At 44.1% G+C, this 22739-nt stretch overlaps 1 protein-coding gene across 1 annotated transcript in view; it reads left to right on the top strand.

Annotated features, from left to right (window-relative positions):
• The window catches only part of mbo (Nuclear pore complex protein Nup88), a 122539-nt gene that overhangs the window by 75130 nt on the left and 24670 nt on the right, over nt 1-22739 (top strand). Inside the window, exons 4-5 of the mRNA XM_068381986.1 lie at nt 10454-10652; nt 21853-21965. Coding sequence (XP_068238087.1) covers nt 10454-10652; nt 21853-21965 — 312 coding nt within the window. The remainder of the gene's footprint in view (nt 1-10453; nt 10653-21852; nt 21966-22739) is intronic.

The following is a 22739-nucleotide window of genomic DNA, read 5'->3' on the forward strand; positions in this document are numbered from 1 at the left end:
ATAGTCGTAAAATAATCGACAATTATCCACCAACCCACCATACAATTTTTATGCATATCCAATAATAATTAGATTAGTAAATAACACCTTGAAATTGACATACCCTTCCTACATTTCAAGTGGCAGATTAGGGAGTCTGAGTCAGTGTGGTTGGCGGCCATTTTGTGGACATATCCGAAGCTTAAGCTGCCCTATCTATATATATTCTTGTTCCCTATAGAATTTGTGATATTTTGGTATATTTTTATCTGCATAAATATCATATCATATATTAAATATATGTATTTTTTTTACGAAATTTCTAAGTACAGTGATACCTCGGTACTCGACCATAATCCGTTCGAGATCCGTGTTCGACCTCCGATTTGTTCGAGTACCGAATTTTTTTTCCCCATAAGAAATAATGGTATATATTCTATTCCGTTCCCAAGCACTCGAACAGGCCCAAAATATTAATAAAACGTGTACCTAAACAACAATAATTATCTAAATGTGTATGAAATTGGTCAGAAAATCCTATAAAACAATTTTAAACCATTTACTGTACTAAAATAAAACAATTTTAAACCATTTTCTGTACTGTAGTGAACATACCTTTGAGCAGCGGTTCGATGGCATACAGGGATGGATGTGGAGAGGATGGAAGGGGGAGGTTACTGCTTGGAAGGAGAGTCCCCTTCCATGATGTGGCGGGGTAGTTCTCCTTCAGGAGTTGTTTCTCTCTCCAATGAAAGGGTGGGCAGATCTATTTCAGGGGTTTCTTCTCTTCTTTGTCTCTTCTTTGGAGGAGAAACAGGCTTTGATGTAGCAGCTTTCTTTTCTTTTGTGAAAAACTGGTCTATTGTTAATTGTTTCTTCCTCCTCTGCAGTATAGCTGCCTCCCCATGCCTAGTAACACGATGAATACCTGTTCTATTACGAAACTTTTCAAACCAACCCCTGCTCGCTTTAAATGTAAATGAATCACTTTCACTGGTACTCGGACTTTTCTTCACTAATTCTTCATAGATATGCAACGCTTTTTCACAAATGAACGCTTCACTAACACTTTCCCCGGCCAACTGTTTTTCTTTAATAAATATTAAAAGCAACTTTTCCATCTCCTCAATCACTTGTGGCCTTTGCTTAGTTACCGCCGTAACTCCCGTTGCAACATTCGCCTTCTTAATCATTTCTTTATGCTTTAAAAACGTAGAAATGGTCGACTTCGCCATTCCGTATTCTACCGCTAAATCGGACACTCGTACACCATTCTCATATTTCGCTATAATTTCCTTCTTCAACTCGATCGTTGTTCGCACTGTTTTCCTCTTCTCCTTCCCCTTAACACTCATTACTTTCTTGGGACTCATTATGAAAGCTAAAAAAGCAATTAAAAGCACTGAAAATCACTAAATCACAACGAATGCTGATCGCGCGTTGTCTGAGTGACGCTCTCGAGAGAACTGATGCTTCCCGAACAAGCGAGAGTGGCCGAGATGGCGCGATCATCACAAAGCCCATGCGGTCGTCACGTGTTCGGCTGGTCGAGTACCGAATTTTTGGTCGAGCACCGCAGCAAAAATTTCTCGAAAATTTTGGTCGAACTCCGAATTGTTCGAGTATAGAGTCGTTCGACTACCGAGGTATCACTGTACTCAAAAAATTACCTTTAGATATGGCCCCTGATATAAATGTAATTTACAAAATAATGAAGATTTTTTTACATATTTCTATTTTAGGATAACATATGTTTATTCCCTAAAAAAATTACCCACTTCCTATTTCATTTGGGTACCCAAAAAAATTCATGAAATTTGGACAAATTTTTTTGGCCAAAAAAAGTTACCCTTTTTTTCTCAATTCAGATCTTCACCTCCATGGGTCTGACTTCATCCAAAATACATCAAGATGTGTCCTAAACATTCAAGAATCAATTCCTAAAAGGATTTGTGTATATATGTATAAACTTTTTTTTTATGAATTTTTATGTCAGGTCTTTTTTTTTTCTACTTAATTTTTTAAAATATTTATAATAAATAGTTTTTCTGCAGATGAGTAGTATTTATCTTTACAGTTGTTTTAAGCATTCATTGAAGTTTTTTTTGGCAAAAGAAAAAAGGAGGTTACTGCAAAAACTGATTTTTCAAGAATTTTTTTTGGCGTCGGGGTCGTTCGCGTCCGAGTATACCCTTAAAGGGGTGTCCGAGGAGCGTACCTATCCAGGGTTAATATGGTCAATTACTTTCGGCTTAGCTGAAATGACGAGCCATTAGAATTTTAACGAGGGTTTACTACCCCACCTCTAGTTAGCGGGGTGTAGGGAGGGTAGCTTGCTACCCCCCCCCCGACACACACACACACCTGTGATTTAGCTCACTGCTCTCAGCAGTGAGCTTTTGTCTTTTTACTTACTTTTTCTTTTACTTGTAATATACATATAAACATTCTTAATGTTTATGTATATATTTGTGTATAGAAATGTAGTAAGTTTTCTTTTCAGTGTTTGTGCTGTGTGTGTGTGATGTACGACAACGACACTTGCTTGTGCAAGGCCACCACAGTTCCACTTCGTGGGGAACAACCTCTCCCTCTCTGGTCCATCGGGCTTTCCGTCGGCTTGTATCCGTTAACTCGGCCGCTGCAGGGGAATCGTCATCGCCTGGACTCTCTTCATTCATCTATTATCTTCGCTTTGCCTCTTTTCCTACGGGAAACTTGGATTCGCAGCGAAGGGAAGGTGGCCTTTTTTTAGATTGACTACGGTCTCTCTCTACTCGAGGTAGTTCACCCTTACTACAACTGCGTACTATTACGATACTGTAGCTCCTTTCCCGTTGCGGGTTAGGTTGCTTTTTCGTTGTTTGCCTCAATTATTTTTAGTGAAATCTAATTGTATTTTAACTTTTCAGCTTCTCCGTGGGGAACGCTTCCCTTCGGGGGTCAGTGGTTCTCACTATTAGTGTATATTCTTAGATGATTATAATTCTGTTATAATTCTGTTTTTATTTCAGTTACTCCACCCCCCTTCTCCCGTGGATGCCATCTGGGGAAGGAGGGCGCATACTTAATTCTTATTTTATGTTATTCCCTCGGGGTTCCTCTTTGGAGTTCCTCCCGGGGGGATTTCTGTTAAAATAATTATTTAATTTTATTTTCCCAGTTAACTATGCAGTTCTTCTTCGTTCGACTAAAGTGTGCCAACGAAGCAGAGCTGTCTTGTTCATGACTGAGGAGTCTGCTGTCGCTGCCGAGCTGTCCTGTTCATGACTGGAGAATCTGCTGTCGCTGCCATCCCTCAGAGGACATCATCATGGGCGTTATCCCTTCTCTTAGAAGTACTCCCGTGACAACGTGCCAGCACTTCAGATCATCTTAGAAAGCTAAAGGAGGTTCGCCTCCAGGGGTTAGACAACTTCCCTTCCGAGGGAGGTTTCCTCCCCAGGTATGAGGTTTTCTCCCTTCAGAGGGAGAACTTCCCATACCTTAATAATTTCATCGTCTTCAACTACGGTTGCTGCCCATCGGCCAGACTTTTCTCCCCCTTTGCTGAGTTTCTCTTCCTTCAGGGGTGGAGCACAGTCTTGGCAAGTCTCTTCTACAAAGTGTTCACCTCTCTCGTTCGCAAGAGAGGCCACTCATAGAGACTCCTCTTCGGAGGATCGTTCCTGATAAGGAAATGTCTCCAAGTCTCTTCTACGAAGGGCACCTCTCGTTCGCGGGAGAGATCTCTCACAGAGACCCATCCTCGGAGGATCAAGCAAAACTTCCAGTGATGATCGTCCTGCCAGCTGACCTACCTATCTACCAGTTCAACCTTGCGCTGCAACGAAGGACTTCGGTCCTGGACTCTAAAGCAGACTTGCTTACAGTCCTCATCGGGGGATGCCCGCCCTTTTTTAAGGACACATCCCAGTTCCTGATCGTCCTGCCAGCTGACCCCTCAACCTAGCGCTGGAAGTGTGCGCGAGCTCGCCGATGATCTTCTTACGCTCGCAAGCGCAGACGATCTTCTTACGCGCGCAAGCGCCGACGATCTTCTTACGCGCGTAAGCGCCGACGTTCGTCCGCGTGAGGGTAGCGATGATTTTCTAACGCTCGGAAGCGCCGGCGATCTTCTTACGCGCGCAAGCGCCGACGATCCACACAAGCGCCGATGATCTTCTTACGCGCGCAAGCGCTGACGATCTTTTCCGCGCGCGGGTACCGATGGTCTCCCGCGTACGCGCGCCAACAAACTCATATGTGCGCGCGGGCCAACATTCTGGCCCGCACGGGCTCTTCATTCTGATCCTGTACGTCAATCTGATTCCTGCACACTCTATGAAGTCTCGCCCGCGCGCGCGAGCGTTTCAACAGTCTCCCGCGCGCGCGAGCGTTTCAACAGTCTCCCGCGTGATGGGGAATACCCCATTGCGCGAGCACCAGCGCGCTCCACAATGCAATCGCCAATACCCTCCCACGTGCGAGGCTGCCGGGCAACGCGCGGTAAGGGCGCCATCACCGCATTCCCCCCCGCAAGCACAGAACAGCGCGCTTGCTGGTAAGGGGGAAGGTTCCAGAAAGGTCCAGGGACATTTCTTCCTTATCTTCTTTCTTTTTACTGGTTACTTCCCCTCCAGAGTGAGTGTCTGACAGCGCAACCGTTAGCCAGCAGCCCTGGTTTGGGGCTCTGATCAGAGCCGTAGCACAGGCTTTCAAGCCTGTTCTCTCTGAGTTGGGCCACAAATCCTTGGCTGCATCCACTCCCCTGAAGAGGAAAAGAGGAGTTTCGGACGCTGTAGCTTCTCCGAGGACGAAGCTGTCTCTTCGTAAGTCTTCGAGGCAGGCACCCTCCCTCCTCAGACTTTTCTCCCTCCCCTTCAGACGAAGATTTCCCGTCCTCAGGAGAGTCACGTGAGGTGAGACGTTCCCCCATCACACCATTGATGGAAACCCCACCTCGCGCGGTAAAGTCTTCTCGAATAAGGGTGGAGAAGAGCCTGCTTCCGTCGTTGATGGAGTCCTGCATCCTTCCCAGGAGGGAGTCAAAGGACTCCAAGACAATACCAGGAGGTCCCTAGCACCGAAATCTACAGGCTCAGACATTCATCCGTTATGGGAACGAACCTGTTCGAGCCTAAGGACGTGAAGCAGGCTGCTGAGAGGTGGAGGAAGTCACCAAGACTCCCTCCTACATAGGGCTTTGACATTTAAGCCCTATAAACCTCCAGCACCCCAGCAACTACGTCCCACCAAGACAACGGTAGCGAAGACAGTGGGGTCTAAGCCCTTTCCGGTCAAGGCAAGAAGTCCTCCAGGGGAGGGAAGAATCCTAGAGGGAGCAGCCAAGACCGCAAACACTAGGATTGGCAGTCCCCTTGCATGTCCGCCAGTGGGGGGATGCCTACAAGGTTGCGCAGACAGGTGGCAGCAACTCGGGGCCGATTCCTGGACGATCTCCGTAATCAGTCAGGGATATCGCGTCCCATTCACAACATCTCTACCTCCCCTGAGGACGAATCCGGTGTCATTTAGCTCCCTTGCCGTGGGATCAGCAAAGGGGCAGGCCTTTAGGGCAGAGGTCCAGATTAAAGCAAACTCCGTTTAGATGGAGACCGCAAACACGGTCAGTCTTGCAGTGAATCCGCATGACCAGGTGTATACTGGATCTCAAGGACTGGTACTTCCAGATCCCAGTCCATCCATCTTCAAGGGAGTACTTAGTATTCAGCCTAGACCACAAGGGGTACCAGTTCAAGGTGCTGTGTTTCGGTCTCTCCACAACACCACAGGGTTTCACCAGAAGTGTTCACCCTAATATCATCGTGGGCACACAGGATCAGCATCCGTCTCCTCCATTAACTGGATGACTGCCGGATCCTAGCAGACTCAGAGTCATCCCTTCTTCGACACCGAGACAAACTTCTAGGACTTTGCCAAGATCTGGGGATCATGGTAAATCTCGAGAAGTCCTCTCTGCTTCCCACTCAAAGACTGGTTCACCAAGGCATGATTATAGACACCAATTTCCACTAAGCCTTCACATCAGACAACAGAATAGCAAGGCTAAGAGTGGTCGCAAACCCTGTCCTCAGACGAGAAGAGCTTCCAACCCAATCCTGGTTACGTCTCATCACCTTTCATGCTTGGCTCATCTAGTTCCCAACGGTCGCCTCAGGAAGAGATCTCCAGTGGCGGCTCGGGTCCCGGGTGAATCAAGGCTGCGATTTCCCGGGACGTCAGGATCTCTATGGGTCCTGCGGAACAGACCGTCCGCCAGTGGTGGGTGACAGACGAGAACCTACGAAGAGGAGTGGATCTTCTCATACTTTCCCCGGATTTAATGCTGTTTTCAGACGCCTCAAAGAATTGGGGGGGGGTCCACGTTCTGTATCACAGGACCTCAGGCCTATGGTCAGAATCAGAAAAGTGACTCCATATAAACCTGCTAGAAATGAAGGCCGTATTCCTGGCCATTCAACAGTTCCGACAATACCTGGCGGGTCACTCTGTGGTGGTGATGAGCGACAACACCACAGTAGTGGCTTACATCATCAAGCAAGGAGGTACCTTTTCAGAGCAGCTATCCCATCTCGTAGTAGAGATACTGAGATGGACCGAAGTCCACTTGATTCCACTATCGGCTCGCTTCATTCCAGGCAAGAGGATTGTGCTCGCCGACAGTCTGAGCAGAGCGTCTCAGATACCGAGTACAGTGTGGTCTTTGGATCATCTAGTAGCCAACAAAGGCCTGACTTTGTGGGGTTCCCCGACTGTGGGTCTGTTGGCTACAGCGCTAAACTTCAAGCCCCCGCTGTACTGCTCCTCAGTCCCGGATACCAAGGCACTCTGGCAAGATGCCTTCCAACAAAGATGGGACAACACCAACGTGTACCCCTTTCCCCCGTTCTGTCTGATGAGGATGGTGCTCAACAAGACCAGATTATCGGTCAATCTCTCGATGACCCTTATAGCTCCGCTATGGCATCACGCGGAATGGTTTCCAGACCTTCTGCAACTCCTAACGGAGCTTCCGAGAGAACTCCCACTGTGACACGAGCTACTCAAACAAACACACGCCAACATCTTTCACAAAGCCGTAGCTTCGCTTCAACTTCACGCCTGGAGACTATCCAGCATCTCCTCACTGAGGGAGCATTTTCGCAACAAGTTGCAAACAGGGTGTCTGGACACCTGTGTAGGTCATCTGCAGGGGTCTACCAGGCAAAGTGGCGAATTTTCTGTGGTTGGTGTCGTGGAAGGGGTATCTCTGCACTCGATGCCACTATTCCAACAATAGCGGAGTTCTTCGTGTATTTGTGGGAAGAATGCGCCTTTCAGTCTCGGCAGTGAAAGGCTATCACTCAGCCTTAAATCTAGCCTTCAGGCTCAAAGGAGTGGACATCTCTTCCTCGCTGGAACTTTCCCTATTCATACGAAGTTATGAACTTAACTGCCCTCAGTCGGAAGTGAGACCTCCTCCATGGAACGTGGTTCGAGATCTCATGTCTCTTAAGAGATCTCCCTACGAACCATTACGCCAGGCTTCAGATCCCTACCAGACTTGAAAGACAGTGTTCCTACTAGCTTTGGTCTCGGCCAAGCGAGTCAGTGAACTTCATGGTCTCTCGTATGACATCGCCCATGCAAGGGGATGGAGGGAGGTAACGTTCAGATTCGTCCCTGAGTTGGTTGCTAAGACTCAGAATCCGGGAGGGTCGGACCCTCAATTTGACTCTTTCCGGATTTCGAGTCTTCGTTCTGTAACAGATGACCCAGACCATCCCCTACTGTGTCCAGTAAGGAGTCTGAGGCTATATCTCAAAAGAACGACTGCAGTTCGTCCCCAAGTGCAAGCTTGTTTTGTAAGCACTGGCAGAACAAAGAGGAGGGTCACCAAGAATACCATCTCGGCATGGATTCGTAGGGTGATCCATCTGTCCCTGAATCCTGACCCTCCTCCGTCACGTCGCCCTAGAGCACATGATGTCAGGGGCGTAGCTACATCCCTGGCCTTCAAGAAGAACTTTTCAGTGACACAGGTTCTACAAGCGGGGATGTGGAAGCATCAGGCGACCTTCACAGCCCACTACCTGCAAGACGTGACACACAGGAGGCTCGATTCGTTCTCTATCGGCCCTATGTTGGCTGCACAACAGCTGGTTTAAAACCTCAGGCTCCTTAATGGACAAGTAGCAGAGGGTTTGAGGGCATTGTTACCCAGTCTTAGTCTGCATGAATGAAAAGATTTGTCTGGCCCTTATTTTTCTCTTCATCCTCCCCTTTCTTGGGGAAAGCAGCATCTTGGGTTCTCTGCACAGCTGACCTTGAACCACTGCAGGTAAACCATGTTTCCTTGTGCTCCTAGTATTAAGTTAATACTGTCACGTCCCCATACCCTGACGAGGTGGTATTGGGAGAGTCCTAGCCTAAAGTTTCCATCTAAAGGACTTCAAGTCAACTTCCTAGGACGAGTCACACTTCATACCTTCACACACAGGTTACGTAGGCCGCAGCTCTTGCATAGCAAGGTTCTAGCGAGGTGCAGGGACTCCTTATTGTTGAGTGCTGACACACTCAGATACTGAGTCCCCGGGCAAAGCCAAAAGCCAGTACTAGCTGGGGACTTACCTCCCTTCCTAAGAGGTGAGTCACCCATATTAAATAGCGTGGTTTGTATTCCAGTTACGGAACAAATGACAAATTCGTAGGTACAGTGAACCCTCGCTACTTCGCGGTTCGACCATCGCGGATTCACCACTTCGCGGATTTTTTCCATAACCCATATATATACAGTAACATATATATATATATATATATATATATATATATATATATATATATATATATATATATATATATATATATATATATATATATATATATGTATATATATATATATATATATATATATATATATATATATATATATATATATATATATATATGCATGTATTTATGTATATATGTATGTATGTATATATGTAGGTATGTATATGTGTATACATATAAAATATTTATATATATATATATATATATATATATATATATATATATATATATATATATATATATATATATATATATATATATATCTAAAGTAGGAAGATGTGATGTAGTTCTAAGGGAATAGTAAGGGAAATATGTCTGGGTAATAAGCAAAGCTCTACCTCCAATTTGTTTCTTCATTATGATCAGAGATAAATGTAAACAAAACATTGGTTGCCATTTTTTAACGTGCTTTTTAGCGTGTTTAGGAAACACATGATATAAAATTGCCTTTAATATTTGTGCCTGTTTTAGTTTAGGGTACTGTAGTACATGCATTAAGTGTTCTGTACATTAAAGGGTAGCTTGTTAACAGTACTACGTACAGGGGAAGGTTTTAAAAGTCTGAATATACATGTTGAATAAATAGGTAAATATGGTGTCACTACTTCGCGGATTTTCACCTATCGCGGCCGCGTCTGGAACCTATCTACTGCGATAAACGAGGGTTCACCGTAATTTGTATTTTTCCTAACTATACAAACCTTAGCTATTTAATCAAACTTGCCCGCCAGCCCTATCCCCCGTGAAGTCCTACCTCTAAGCAAAGTGAGCTAAATCACAGGTGTGTGTGGGGGGGGTGTTAGAAAGCTACCCTCCCTACCCCCCGCTAAATAGCGGTGGGGTAGTAAACCCTCGTTAAAATTCTAATGGCTCGTTATTTCAGCTACGCCGAAAGTAATTACCCATATTAAATAGCTAAGGTTTGTATAGTTAGGAAAAATACAAATTACCTACGAATTTGTCATTTTCCTTACCAGGCAGAATTCTGAGGCAGATCCAGTGGCAACACTGATCTTGTCTTAAGATAGTAGTTGTGATATAAATCTAGGAGAGGTAGAATGTCTGGCTTTTTTCCTCTTCCTTCTTCCCCTCTTCCTTCTTCCCCTCTTCCTTCTTTCCCTCTTCCCTCTTTAGTGTGAAGCAGTTGCTCTGTTATGTGCTGTATTGGACGCTAGATGTAAAGACTCATAACCGAGTTTTGTATTGAAGTATCCTCCCCATTTTCCCAGAGGATTTGGAGGATGGATGAAGTGTATCAGAGCTTGTATATTTGTTGATTCAAATGTAAGGTTACCCTTCAAACTAATAGACAACAAATTATCAGGTTTACTTATTTATCAGACTCATTTGGTTGTTTAAATGTAAAGCTATCCCCTGAACTTCATAGGCCTTGATAAAGGCATATTTATATATTGAACTTATTTATCTAACATTATTATGGTGGTTTTTGCGCTGTTATCTTGTGAGACATGACACTTTTTTCCTGAGAACATATAAAGTACAGTTAAGTTTATGCTCTTAATTTATTAGAATTAATGTTAACCAATGAGGTGTAGTCTTCATTACTTTATAGTTCTGACCCTTAAAGCATTTACTAAATTTAGGGGCTGCTGTATCCCTTTGTAATTTCAAGTAATTAATGTTCTATTTTTATTTTCAGAATATACAATTTGTCATCACAAGAACTACCTGAACAAGCTATATTGGTGGCCTCAAATACCTGCGTCCTAAATACGTCATCGTTTGCTCGTTCCAGTAACTTGGGAGAGGCTGCCGTAGACTTTGGTTTTGCTCTTCCAAGTGAACAGACAAAACGAATATGCGGCAATCCAGTATCAAGTAGACTGAGAGATGATGCGGTAAGTTAATCATGTATTCTATTCTAGTTAGCATTTTTTGTTTATTCCCATGATTTAAATTTCCTACAAATATACAGTGATACCTCGGTAGTCGAACGACTCTATACTCGAACAATTCGGAGTTCGACCAAAATTTTCGAGAAATTTTTGCTGCGGTGCTCGACCAAAAATTCGGTACTCGACCAGCCGAACACGTGACGACCGCATGGGCTTTGTGATGATCGCGCCATCTCGGCCACTCTCGCTTGTTCGGGAAGCATCAGTTCTCTCGAGAGCGTCACTCAGACAACGCGCGATCAGCATTCGTTGTGATTTAGTGATTTTCAATGCTTTTAATTGCTTTTTTAGCTTTCATAATGAGTCCCAAGAAAGTAATGAGTGTTAAGGGGAAGGAGAAGAGGAAAACAGTGCGAACAACGATCGAGTTGAAGAAGGAAATTATAGCGAAATATGAGAATGGTGTACGAGTGTCCGATTTAGCGGTAGAATGCGGAATGGCGAAGTCGACCATTTCTACGTTTTTAAAGCATAAAGAAATGATTAAGAAGGCGAATGTTGCAACGGGAGTTACGGCGGTAACTAAGCAAAGGCCACAAGTGATTGAGGAGATGGAAAAGTTGCTTTTAATATTTATTAAAGAAAAACAGTTGGCCGGGGAAAGTGTTAGTGAAGCGTTCATTTGTGAAAAAGCGTTGCATATCTATGAAGAATTAGTGAAGAAAAGTCCGAGTACCAGTGAAAGTGATTCATTTACATTTAAAGCGAGCAGGGGTTGGTTTGAAAAGTTTCGTAATAGAACAGGTATTCATCGTGTTACTAGGCATGGGGAGGCAGCTAGTTCGGATCAAATTGCAGCCGATAAATACGTGGGGGAATTCGATCGGTACATAAATGAACAAAATTTGATCGCACAACAAGTCTTTAATTGTGATGAGACTGGGTTATTTTGGAAGAAAATGCCAGCCAATACGTACATTACCAAGGACGAGACGAAGATGCCAGGTCACAAGCCAATGAAAGATAGGCTAACATTGTTGCTGTGTGCAAATGCAAGTGGCGATTGCAAGATCAAACCCTTGTTAGTGTACCACTCGGACAACCCCCGGGTGTTCAAACGAAATAATATTTGTAAAAGTGCACTACCAGTTATGTGGCGCTCGAACACTAAATCTTGGGTCACAAGACAATTCTTTACTGAGTGGATAAACGAAGTGTTTGCCCCCCAGGTTAAGGCTTACCTCATTGAAAAGAGCTTGCCAATGAAATGTCTTCTGGTTATGGACAATGCTCCTGCACATCCTCCAGGTCTCGAGGATGACTTGAAAGAAGAATACAGCTTTATCAAAATCAAATTCTTGCCCCCCAATACTACTCCCATACTCCAGCCCATGGACCAACAGGTCATTTCAAACTTCAAAAAACTCTATACCAAGGCCCTTTTCAGAAAGTGTTTTGAAGTGACCAGTGACACGAAGTTGACCCTAAAGGAATTCTGGAAGGAACACTTCAGCATCCTCAACTCTGTTAACATGATTGACCAAGCTTGGCGAGGTGTGACCTATAGGACATTGAACTCTGCCTGGCGTAAGCTGTGGCCATCATGTGTCACAGAGAGGGAGTTTGAAGGTTTCCAACCAGAGGCGGGTCCAAGCACTGCTACCCCTGTAATTTCTGATGACACTGATGTCGTTGAGGAAATTGTTGTCATGGGCAGGAGTTTGGGGCTTGAGGTCGACAAGGATGATATTGATGAGCTTGTAGAAAGCCATTCTACCGAGTTGACTGTGGAGGAATTGTTGCACCTGCAACAACAACAGCAGCAGGATCTGATTGTGGAGCAGGAATCTTCAGAAGAGGATGAGGTAAGGGAGGATGTTCCAAGTTCTCTCATCAATGAAATTTGTTCCAAGTGGGCAGATGTGCAGGCTTTTGCTGAAAAATACCACCCAGAAATTGCAGTAGCAAACCGGGCAGTGCATATGTTTAATGATAGTGTCATGTATCATTTTCGAAGAATACTGCAGAGGAGGAAGAAACAATTAACAATAGACCAGTTTTTCACAAAAGAAAAGAAAGCTGCTACATCAAAGCCTGTTTCTCCTCCAAAGAAGAGACAAAGAAGAGAAGAAACCCCTGAAATAGATCTGCCCACCCTTTCATTGGAGAGAGAAACAACTCCTGAAGGAGAACTACCCCGCCACATCATGGAAGGGGACTCTCCTTCCAAGCAGTAACCTCCCCCTTCCATCCTCTCCACATCCATCCCTGTATGCCATCGAACCGCTGCTCAAAGGTATGTTCACTACAGTACAGAAAATGGTTTAAAATTGTTTTATTTTAGTACAGTAAATGGTTTAAAATTGTTTTATAGGATTTTCTGACCAATTTCATACACATTTAGATAATTATTGTTGTTTAGGTACACGTTTTATTAATATTTTGGGCCTGTTCGAGTGCTTGGGAACGGAATAGAATATATACCATTATTTCTTATGGGGAAAAAAAATTCGGTACTCGAACAAATCGGAGGTCGAACACGGATCTCGAACGGATTATGGTCGAGTACCGAGGTATCACTGTACTTTATCTGAGTATTTGTTCCTACACTAAATACAAACCCTCATTCTTTACTATAGGAGATATTCTAGCGCGAGCTGGAAAATATGGCAGAAAACCTTAACAAGGTCGTTGACGACCGGGCCGGTAGTTATCCCCCTGTTTGGGGTGGGGGACTGCCGGCCGGTAGCTACTGAGTACCTCCAATCGAATTCTAGCCGTCGCAGTGGTAACACCGCTGCTCCCGCTTTTGTTTGACTGACAGACTAGCCTTTCTTTAAGTGTGTTTTTTTCATTAACCTTTTCTTTTTTCTCTTTAATTAGATGTGATGTCCTCTAATTTGAGAAAGTGTCCCGGGATTCCTCCGAAATCTTGTGACACATTTATGTCACCACCGGAGGTGGATCCTCATTCCCTATGCCCTTCATGCAGAGGTCATAGGTGTACTGAAGACTCCCCCTGCCAAGTATGTAAGGAATGGTCGCCTACACAGTGGGATTAAGTTCATGAAGAGGAAGAAGAAGAATTCCAAGAAGGATTCGTTACATCCAGGTTCGCCGTCGAAAGGTAAGGAGTCTTGGGCTCTTCTTCTGCCCCTCGATCTCTTCCTTCAGACTCTTCCTTGTCTCCTTCCTCCGGGGGGAAGTCAAGGAAGAGCGGCACCACTGACTTAACACCCATTCCCCCGGGCCAGGTGAATCAAGTTGCCCCCCCCCCCCAGTGGGATAGTTTCGTCCGTCATCGGAAATAATTCTATTACCGCTTCTATTCCAGATAACGTGTGAGCGGTATGGCCTGCCCTTGGACTTCCTGGTTCTCCTTCGGTGGAGGTGTGGAACCAGTTCCTCGCAGGCACAGTTTTACCTCAGGTCCCTTTTGTTTTGGAACCTTCGGGAGTTCCGAACCTCTCCTTTATCCCGTCAGCTCAATTGGCGGCCGCTGAAGTGTCAGCGGAGGTAATAACGTCAGCTCCTGCGAAGCCTACTTCGCTCCTCGCTTGCATTACGACGAAACAACGTCGCAAGCAAGATCATCGTGATTCCTCCTCCTCCTCGTCATATTCATCCTCCTTAGAGAATAGGAGAGACAGAGAGAAGAGGAAAAGGAGAGCTCGCTCTCCTTCGCCAAGACGTTCTCGTCGGAGAGATAGGCGACATAGGAAGAGACGTCATCGTTCTCGTTCTTCCTCGCCTTCTATCTCTTCACGAAATGTCTCGCCGATATACGATAAGCGTTCTCGTCACAAACATAGGAGGAATACTTCCTCGCTCTATCGTTCGGCTTCGCGATCGTCTTCCTCTTGCGGGGAATCATCTAGGCGCTATAAGAAGAGCTCTACGAGACGTTCGCGCTCTTCTTCACGTGAGAGTTCTCTCAAGCGCAATAAGCGCTCTCGTTGTGGCAAGGTTAAATCTGATCGTTCCCAGAGCGCAACCAAGGCAAGAGAACACTCTCAGCGTGATTCCTCTCCTTCACATTTCTTCGCGAGGAGCTCAGCTTGCACTGGGAAGGCGAGAGAGAACACTTCTTCTCGCCGTCGCTTAGTATCATCAGAGAGAGAGCGCTCCCGTACGTCAAACTTCCGAGCATGCAAGTCTCCGGACATATCCGCGCGAGGTCATTCTCCGCGCCCTCGCGTTTCAGACAGAACAGCCCCCATTCCCGTACTTTCTAATGAATTACAAAATATGGGCTTCGCGAGAACTTCGGAAGAAGACGCAGGGGTTCAGCCCTTCTCCTCTTCGACTGAGAACACACGTGAAAGGCCAGGCCGCCGATCAACGCATTTTCTTATTGAGACAGTACCGTTAATTCGGTCGACTTCGCCTAAACCTTCAACTTCCAGGCAGGATCTTGCGCGCGTGGTGCCATCAACCAGCGTTCAGCCTTCCTCTGGAGATTTACACCTGTCGCCTCGTCATACCGACACTCCAGCTTTAGACAGACTATGTCGTCCTCCATCTAACCCTAAGACCAGAATCGAACGTCCCTGGTCTATTCACACTGCAGGCCGTTTGAGGAAGGTTTTGCAGGCGGTCTCGTCGGAAACGAATTCCTTGAAGTCTCAAGGATCCCATAAGATGCTGCAGTTTCCTTTTTCGAGGCAAAGGCACTTTTACAAGGTCAGAGACGCCAACCCTTCGCCTCTGACACTTGATCCCCTCACAGCAAGGCTTACACCTGGCTGCTCTGCAGAGAGACTCTCTTCCCTTCCAGTCTCCTTTACCGCAGCAGAAGCCTCGACAATGGAAGCAGCGTCAATGTCTCTTCTAGAGGCACTATCCTGGTTTGACACATGGTCTGGCACAGTGGGCTACCTTGCAAGTCACGAGAACCTTTCAAACCAAAATTCCATGCAGTCTCTGCAGGAAGTCCTGGCTGCTAGGGCTAAGACAATGGACTTTCTAACTGCTACGGCTGCAACGATGTGGGGCAACTGGATTCTCAAAAGGAGGGAATTGGTAGTCTCCAGACTGCATAGGAGCATCGGAAAATCTGAGAAATCTGATTTGAGGAACTCTGATCTCCTACAACCTCTCCTCCTCTCTAGACAAACAGTCTCCTCCACCTTAAAGACTTGGAGGAAAGAGACGCAGGACACTACAATGCAAAAGGCTGCTTCCTTTCGTCCAATGCAAGAGCAGCCAACTCCACAACCCAAGGAAACAACCGCATCTCCACTGCCAGCCAAGAACCCCAGCCGCCCCACTTTTACACCCAAACCTATGGGCAGAGGAAAGTCGGCTCCTCCTAAGGCTAAAGGAAGAGGGAGGAACCCTATGCAGAAATAGGGTCTCGACTCACCCTCGCAATGCGTAGGGGGGTGCCTGCAGGGGAGTTGGAGGAGTTGGAAAGCTATGGCGGCCATGCAATGGACCATAAGGGTGCTTCGTTAGGGATATCGCATTCCCTTCATAGACTCTCCTCCTCTAATTCCTCCCCCGATCTCGTCCTCCTAGGTCCCTCAGGATCCTGGGAAACAGCAAGCCCTAGCTCGGGAGATACAGAGCATACTTCTAAAAGATGCCATTCAAGAGGTCTCCAACTCTTCCCCGGGGTTTTTCAGTCACCTCTTTCTGGTAGAGAAAGCCTCGGGAGGTTGGAGACCAGTAATAGATCTTTCGACTCTGAACCAGTTCGTGAAGCAGACTCCATTCAAAATGGAGACAGCAGCTTCCGTCACCCAAGCAGTACGCCCAGGAGACTTCATGGCATCTGTAGACTTGAGAGATGCTTATTTCCAAGTGCCAATCCATCGCACATCTCGGAAATTCCTACGCTTCCTGGCTCAGGGTCGAATCTTCGAGTTCAAAGTCCTGTTCTTCGGCCTCTCGACCGCCCCACAGGTCTTTACGAAGATCTTCGAACTCGTATCTTAGTGGGCGCACGAACATGGAATTCGTCTGCTAAGATATCTGGACGATTGGCTATTCCTGGCCTCGTCCAAGGAGCTAGCTCTGGATCATCTGAAAAGACTTCTGAGTCTTTGCAAGGATCTGGGGATCCTTGTAAACGCAGAGAAGTCTTGCTTAACTCCGACCCAAGTCTTGAACTATCTGGGTATGTCCATCAACACCCAGGCAGGGAGAGTGTTTCCGTCGGAAGACAGGCTTCGGAGACTGGATCAGTCCATCACCCATCTCTTGTCTCCACTACCACCTTCAGCCTTCTTCTGGGCCATCTTGCCTCTCTGGAGAAACTAGTTCCAGGCGGGAGATCAAGAATCAGAAGTCTCCAATGGCATCTGAAGACCCATTGGTCTCAAAAGTCAGATTCCCCATTCTTGGCAGTGGAGGTCCCAAGTCTGGTGCTACAAGATCTTCATTGGTGGTCGACCAGAGAGAACACCCAAAAGGGCATTCCCCTCCAAAACCCGAGTCCGAAGTTAAAACTCTTTTCGGACGCGTCGCTACGGAGATGGGGATCCCACCTAGACCCCAAATTAGCATCAGGAGTTTGGTCTCCGATAGAGAGGTCTCTCCATATAAACCACCTAGAATTATTAGCTGCCTGGAAAGGCCTAAAATTCTTTGTAGAAGATCTACATGGACGAGAGGTGGTTCTGATGAACGACAACTCCACAGCCATCTCGTACATCAACAAACAAGGGGGTACTCTGGCAAGAGACCTCTGTCTGTTAGCAGTCCAGATCTGCCAGTGGGCAGAAAGCCACAACATTTCTCTTTCAGCCAGGTTTATTCCGGGCTGGAGAAACATCGTGGCGGATCAGCTGAGCAGGCATCACCAAGTGCTGAGGGGAGAATGGTCTTTGGATCCTCGAGTAGCGAAGACAGTAATAGCTTTGTGGGGTTTACCCACAATAGTTTTGTTCTTCACCTCTCTGAATGCGAAGCTTCCCCGCTACAGGTCCCCAATTCCAGACCATCAGGCAGCGATCCAGGATGCCCTCCAACACTCCTGGGACAACCTGGGCGCTTATGCCTTCCCTCCCTTTTGCCTGCTCAGAAAGGTGATCAACAAAATCAGGATCTCTCAGGACTGCAAGCTAACTCTAATAGCTCCGGCTTGGCCAAGCAGTGAGTGGTACGCAGATCTCCTTTCCCTGCTGGTTCAAGTGCCGAGGTTCCTGCCACCAGAACCCCGTCTGTTGACGCAGCCACACATGTCCAGGCACCTGCGCCAATCTTCTACAAACCTCTACCAAGCAAAATGGAGAGTGTTTGCAGCTTGGTGTAGAGGGCGAGGCGTGTCTCCACTCGATCCCTCTCTTCCTTTACTGTAGTGGCAGACTTCCTAGTTTACCTCAGGGAGGAGAAACTCCTTTCAGTCTCGGCAATTAAGGGCTATCGTTCAGCCTTAAGCCTGATCTGCAGACTGAGAGGAGTTGACCTTTCCACCTCAGAAGATATCACCTTGTTGATTCGAGGTTTTGAGAGATCTTGGCCCCCAAATGGAGATTAGACCACCACCTTGGGACGTGTCCCTGGTCTTACGCTCCTTAAAGGGGCCTCCATATGAGCCCTTAAATAAGGCATCTGATTTCTTCCTCACCCTTAAGACTGTCTTCCTAGTAGCTCTGGCCTTGGCAAAAAGGGTTAGTGTACTTCACGGTCTATCCTACGAAGTCACCCATACTAGAGGATGGGGGGAAGTCTCTCTCAACTTCGTGCCAAGTTTTGTGGCCAAAACCCAGAATCCTTCATCTGCCGATGAGAGGTTTAGAGAATTTAAATTTTCCAGCCTCAATAGGGCAACTCAGGATACTGACCAATTGCTACTGTGCCCGGTCAGGGCGCTAAGGAAATACCTGAAGCGCACTAGACCTTTCAGATCACGCCTCCGTCATCTCTTCCTCAGTACCAACAAGGTTAAGAAGAGAATCTCACAACACCATCTCTTTCTGGCCCAAGAAAGTTATTGCGAGAGCCATTCACGGAGACCCTGAGGCAGCTCAACCCAAAACCCATCAAGTTAGGGGAGTAGCTGCCTCGCTGGCGTTTAAGAAGAATTTCTCAGTCTCCCAAGTCTTAAGAGCTGGAGTCTGGAAGCGCCAATCTACATTCACCACTCACTATTTATCAGATGTGACACATAGGTCTCTAAACACCTTTTCTATAGGACCTATTGTGGCAGGTCAGCAGGTGCTGTAACTACCTTTACGCCCTTTCAGGGGACAGTAGCCATTGATCGAGGATTCTGAGTTACACTAGGTTTTAGAAGAACATCCATCTATCTTCTGCTTTTTCTTCCTCCCATCTGGGTAGCCTAGTATGTGAACAGTTTCGGCCGGACTCATCAATGGAAATAAGGTATGAAACTCATCTGACTTATCACAGGGTGTAAGTTATACTCGTAGTCACGAGGGTTCCCCTTTTCAAGGTCAGGGGAACCCTTTGTATGAAAGGGTCCTGGTATTACTCCCGACCCTCTTCATGCTGAAACTTTGGTTTCTACGTATTTACAAACCTTCAGTCATGCTGGATTTGGGGATCTACAAAGAAAGTTAATGGGAGATTGTTCATTAATGGAGTCTAGTCTGAGGACTATCTTCTCTAGGTATAGAGAACCCTTCGTCCACCCTGACCTCAAGACTACGTCTTCTATAGTGAAGAATGAGGGTTTGTATTTAGTGTAGGAACAAATGACAAACTTATGACAGAGTTTGTAATTTTCCTAACATACAAACCCAAATTCTTTACTCAAATCTTCCCTCCGGCACCGCCCCCTAATATAGTCCTAGCTAGAATCCGATTGAAGGTACTCAGTAGCTAATGGCCGGCAGTCCCCCACCCCCAACATGGGGATAACTACCGGCCCGGTCGTTAACGACCTTGTTAAGGTTTTCTGCCGTATTTTCCAGCTCGCGCTAGAATATCTCCTATAGTAAAGAATTCGGGTTTGTATGTTAGGAAAAATACATACTCTGTTATAAGTTTGTCGTATTTTATACTTCTCTTCATTATAGTGTACTTTATTGTTCTTTAAACATAGGCTAAAACTAGTTTTTACGAATAGAACTTACCTGGCAGTTATATATATATATATATATATATATATATATATATATATATATATATATATATATATATATATATATATATATATATATATATATATATATATATATATATATATATATATATATATATATATATATATACATATATATATATATATATATATATATATATATATATATATATATATGTATATATATATATATATATATATATATATATATATATATATATATATATATATATATATATATATATATATATATATATATATATATATATATATATATATATATATATATATATATATATATATATATATATATATATATATATATATATATATAACTGCCAGGTAAGTATTCATAAAACTTTGTTTTATCATAAAAACTTAATTCTTTTTTTTTTTTGGTAGTAGATATTGAATTCTGCAAAAGATCACCTGTTTTTTTTTTTTTTTTTTTTTTTTTTTTTGGCAGTGGAAATGAAATATTGCAAAACGCTGCATTTATCTTGCCTCTGTGGGAAGATGTAAAGGAATGTGTCTTATTGTCAGTGTCAATAAACATCCGAATTTATTACATATTGGAGTTGATAGGAATGATCATATACTGTGTAGCCAGGTCAAAGAGCACTAGAGCATAGAGCTGTAAATGTACACGTGACCTTTGTTGGTGACCTTGGTAGTATTCACAATCTTTACAAAAAGGAAAACTCCAAAATCAAACCAAACCAAACCAAACAAGACCCCAACGGCGGAGCTTCCCAGCGCCGGCGGAAGAGGGCAATGCCTGTCGGGCAGGCAACAAGGCGGCGCCTTGACATAACAAGAACCCGGCAGCCCGATGCAACCAACATCGGAGAAGCCGCCTGTCTCATATGTCTTGAGCCGCGGTGAAAACGATGTGGGCCAAGTGTGTGTGCGTGGCCGTTGCAAAGCCACTACCACCCAAAACAATATACCCAGCTACTGGCATTCTGTCATTTCCTCCACCCTTCTTCTGATAGGAGGCTGATGGCTAACGACAGAACCCAATACTCGGACACGAGTGGGCGCCGACGACGACGATGATGAATTGAAACTATGCTCGTGCCCCTCTGCCGAAAGGAAATTGCCAGATGTAGTCAAGTGAATTCAAAGATTACTGTTTATGCCATCCTTATATCAAGGATATTATTTTCATTATTTTTTTTTTTATAGTTTAAGAAGATCATTAAGTCACATATCTTGAATTTTTTATAAAATTGTTTTGTAAAATAAGATAAGTTATATATCCAGACAGGAAATCAACATAGAATATATGAAAAGTGAAAATAAGCGTTGTAGCAATTTTTGGAAGGGTGCTGCAAAAATCTTTATATGGTGAAGTGTATGGTAAACTTAAATTTGAGAAATAGGTTAAAATACTTCTTTCAATAAAGAAGCATAGTCAAAGAAGAGGTATTCCTTAATTGCATTTTTGTTTTTAAATATAAAATGATGGTCAAATTCTATTTAATGGTGCTGGAGGTACCTAGGTGTTTTAATTGTTTTTGTTATTCACAATAGAAGCCTAAATTTTTAGAAGGATATACTCAACCACCACATTGTCCTAGGACAGTGATATGTATTTTAAGCCTCATTACTTGGCCCCATTAAAACAGTGTTATATTGGGGTTACTGTACTTCAAATTTCTTTTTTGTTTCTCAACCAATTTTTTTTTTCATATAAAAACCATTTGAAAGTTAATTTTATAAACAAAAAGTTGTATTTTGCAAAATTCTCTTAGCGTTTCAAGTTTTTAGTTTTGATAAAAGTAAATGCACAGACTGTAGGCAATAAAATTATACCATCTTTTCATGTTTGAATGAAAAATAAAATAATTAGATGTATGGGAGAAAGATTCACAGGAGGGACCTGAAGGGTTGTTGAAGACATTCAGGAATTACAACAGAGCTCCTTGTAAGGTTTATTGTTGACCGACTGCATTGGTAATTTTTTAGGAAGTGAAATTTTAGCTTTAAATTATTTTGGGGTAAAATGGTTAATAGTAGTAATGATAATGAAGTAAATAGTTTTATTGAAGTCATCAGAGTTTTGATTTGCAAGTATAAAGTGCCATAGATATGTGCTTTCAGTACAGTATTAATTATTAAATATTGATTTTTTTTTCTTTTTTTCAGATTGATCCTGATGAAGAGTTGAAGCAGAAGTACTTGGACTTGCAGTGGCCAGTTTTCATTCTTTACGGTAATGGTGATGTGGCTTACACGAATACGATATTGGGGCCTAACAGGTAAGGGTTTTCATTTTATTAACCCTTTTACCCCCAGGCTTTTTGGAAATTTCCAACCCTTAACCCCCAAGGAGTTACTTTTTTCCCAGCACATTTTGGTGTATATTTCTTTTAAATTGCTCTAACAGCCTTAATTTTTGTCATAGAGAGGTCAGGTTGGTCTCATTCTCTTGGAAAATGTCTGAATTTTCTCATAAAATTATCAAAAATATGGAAAAAAATCATTTTTATAGCATTTTTTTGCAAGGACGTACCGGTACGTGCATGGGGGTAAAGGGATGGCTTTTGTGAAACGTACCAGTACGTCCTTTGGGGGTAAAAGGGTTAACAGCTTTTCCCAAGGCAAGACCTGTTGATTTTACTGCAGGGTGATAACATTGGCAAAATAATTAACCACTGGTCAAAGAGATCTTGCAGTTTGTATTGCAGGTCAAGATTCAGGATTACTAGGATAGAAAATCAAATTTCAGATAAAAATTCTCCATTTAGTTTTCAGTGGAAATTTAAACTATGTACTGTACTTGATTATTCATATAAATTCAAATGATTAATTTACTACAGCCTCTTCCATTATTAGTATAGCAGACAGACTGACTAATAATTTGTATTAAAACTGTATATGTAGTACCGGGATGAGGTGGGTGAGGAACAATTACTTTTAAGTCGTTACTCTATCTCGTCCACATCAGAGATATCCAAAAACTTTGTCTGTTCCAGATAGCCTAAAATTCTGAGAAGAAGTATCCCCTCCAAGTCTGCAAAACCTCACTACCT

This window comes from Palaemon carinicauda, chromosome 10 (genome assembly GCF_036898095.1).
Source record: "Palaemon carinicauda isolate YSFRI2023 chromosome 10, ASM3689809v2, whole genome shotgun sequence".
NCBI lineage: Eukaryota > Metazoa > Arthropoda > Malacostraca > Decapoda > Palaemonidae > Palaemon > Palaemon carinicauda.